The sequence below is a fragment of the Tremella mesenterica genome (genome assembly GCF_000271645.1).
Source record: "Tremella mesenterica DSM 1558 unplaced genomic scaffold TREMEscaffold_56, whole genome shotgun sequence".
NCBI classification, from domain to species: domain Eukaryota; kingdom Fungi; phylum Basidiomycota; class Tremellomycetes; order Tremellales; family Tremellaceae; genus Tremella; species Tremella mesenterica.
In genome coordinates this window covers 1,331-3,747 of record NW_006711266.1, presented here as the reverse complement: position 1 = coordinate 3,747, position 2,417 = coordinate 1,331, and the positions used below count along the sequence as shown (strand labels likewise).

The 2,417-nt window shown below is 47.9% G+C and overlaps 1 protein-coding gene across 1 annotated transcript; it reads right to left on the bottom strand.

Annotated features, from left to right (window-relative positions):
• Positions 1 to 78: 78 nt before the first annotated feature.
• On the bottom strand, positions 79 to 1,096 carry TREMEDRAFT_66617 (uncharacterized protein; the record flags this gene model as incomplete). The annotated part of the gene is made up of 2 exons (XM_007008639.1): positions 79 to 218; positions 768 to 1,096. Coding segments are annotated over 2 exons (469 nt in total), but the record flags the coding sequence as incomplete, so codon positions are not given.
• Between the last annotated feature and the right edge of the window lie 1,321 nt (positions 1,097 to 2,417).

Here is a 2,417-nt window from a genome sequence, read left to right as displayed (position 1 = left end):
CCGTATTCTGGGTTCGCTGAATGCCTGATTTTGAAATTACGTACCCGAGAAACACCACCGAAGTTCTTTCGAACTCACACTTAGCCGCCTTCACAAATAATTTAGCTTCCCTAAGTCTTTGAAATACCTTTACCGTGCACCTTCTAAGTTCCTCCTTAGTCTTAGCATAAATCAGAATGTCGTCGATGTAGACTATGACCCCTTCCCCAAGCAAATCCCTAAAGATGTCGTTCAAGAAGTGCTGGAAAACAGCAGGCGCATTTCGCAAACCATCCCTAACTACTAACGATTCGTACATCCCGTATTGTGTACGAAAAGCCGTCAGATATTCGTACCCTTCCGCGATTCGTAACAATTGATACGCCCCCATCAAGTCGAGTTTCGTGAAATAGTTTGCTGTACCTAATTCTTCAGTGATTTGACTGATCAATGGAAGAGGATAAACGTCTGGGATGGTAACTTCGTTTAACTTCCTATAATCCGTTACCATCCGCCACTGTCCTTTTACCTTTTTGGGAACCATGAACATAGGTGACCCATACGGCGAGTTACTCTTGCGAATTCTACCAGCCGCTACCTCCTTATCCAGAATCTCCCTCAACGCTTTTCTCTGATCTTCAGCTAACGAGTACAGTGGGGCCACCTTTAATTTCGCCCCCTCCACTAGGTCCAGTCTTAAATCATAACTTCGGTTTGGAGGTAACGTCTCTCCTCCTACCTTAGGGTTAAAGATATCCAAGAAACCGTGGTACTCAGAAGGTACCAACTCCAACAGTTCTTCTTGTTCTTCCTCACTAAGTTCGTCTTCCAACGCCGAGTCTCTAGGCCCTAAAACTTCTCCTTCCTTGAATCCAAAAACTGCTCCTAATTTCTTCTCCTCTCTTCTCTGTCTACCCGGGATCTCTATCACCTCTCTCCTAACATCCAGGACCACTCCCGCCTTCTTCATCCATTCCCATCCTATCACCACATCTGCATCACACAACTTCGTGACATCCAAGCGAATCACACGAACTTCGTCCTCCTCTGACACGCGGATCCCTGTTTCAACGAACTTCGTGATGGGGCCTCCTATACTTTCTGAACCATCGAACATACGTACAGGTACTTCCTCTGGGTATCTCGTAACTTCCAATCCTAACTCCTCCACTGTTTTTGGGCTTATATATGAACTAGTCGCTCCTGAATCCCCTATTTCTTGAACTCTTCCACATCTCCGGAGGATTCATCTTTCCTAGAGCTACCTTAGCCGCTACTAGAGGACAATCTTTCACATAGTGTCCCTGGCCACCACACTCCAAGCACGCTCGTTCGGCCCTCCATTTTTCTCTCTGGTCGAAACTAGGCCTAGGGGTAAGAGGATCCCCTTGCTTCCAACCCTGTGATCCTGTCACTAAATTACTCCGAAAAGGAGGAGGAGCCGACGCCGAGGCCACAGGTTTCTTCGCGGGTGTCGTCGATAACTTCGCCGTCAATGGTACGAAGTTAGGCGCTCTTCCCCAATTTGTTTTCTGTCCGTTAGCCTGTCTTTCCACCCAACGCTCGCTCATCCTATTATCCAGTTTGATCACCACTGCCTTCAGTTCTTCCATAGTCCCAATCTCCTCTCTCCGGGAAAGCTCGTCCTTCATAACTTCGTCCAGCCCGTTAATAGCCTGAGCCACTAACATCTCCTCCTCACTCCACCCTAATATAGCATATACTTTTGGGAATTCAGCAAAATACGCTGATGCTTTCCCTTGCTTCTGTTTCATCTCTCTCATCCCCCGAATAGCCGTACCCCTCTAATCTGGATCACCGAAGTTCTTCTTCATCCGAATACCGAACTCTCAGTGATTTGAGAGGAAAGGAGGAAGAGGAGGAGAAAGTAGATGAGGCTGCACCGCTCGCAGTGCAACCCCTCTGAAGAACCCTACCGTCCACAACACACTCTGCTCCTCACTGGGAAACCTATCCTTCATCACGCTCAATGCCAACGAACACTGAGTCAAGAAACCAGGGAGCTTCTCTCTTGACCCATCCAACTCGTTAGGATCCTTCTGTTTCAGCGCTCGAGCTGACCAAGTTGTCTCCAATTCTTCTCTAGTTCCCCGCTGTCCTCGACTAAGTTCCTGTACTATCTCTGTCAAAGCCTCACTCTTCTGGTTGACAGCCGTCTTCTACTCCTTTAAAGCCCTCATCATTTCCACCAACATCCCATCCCTAACATCCTCTTTAAACCTCTCCGGTGAATTTCTTCCCCTCCGCCGCGATGTATACTAACTTCTTCCACCCGTTGACCCCCCATCTGATTGCTCTAGCTTCTCCCTTGATCATCCCCTCCACCCCATGGGTCCTCCAGATGTTCGTCATACTGTGGTAAGGTAGAAAAAATGACGAAGTCCCTAGCATCCTCGAGGTTCTAGGTTACCTTGATT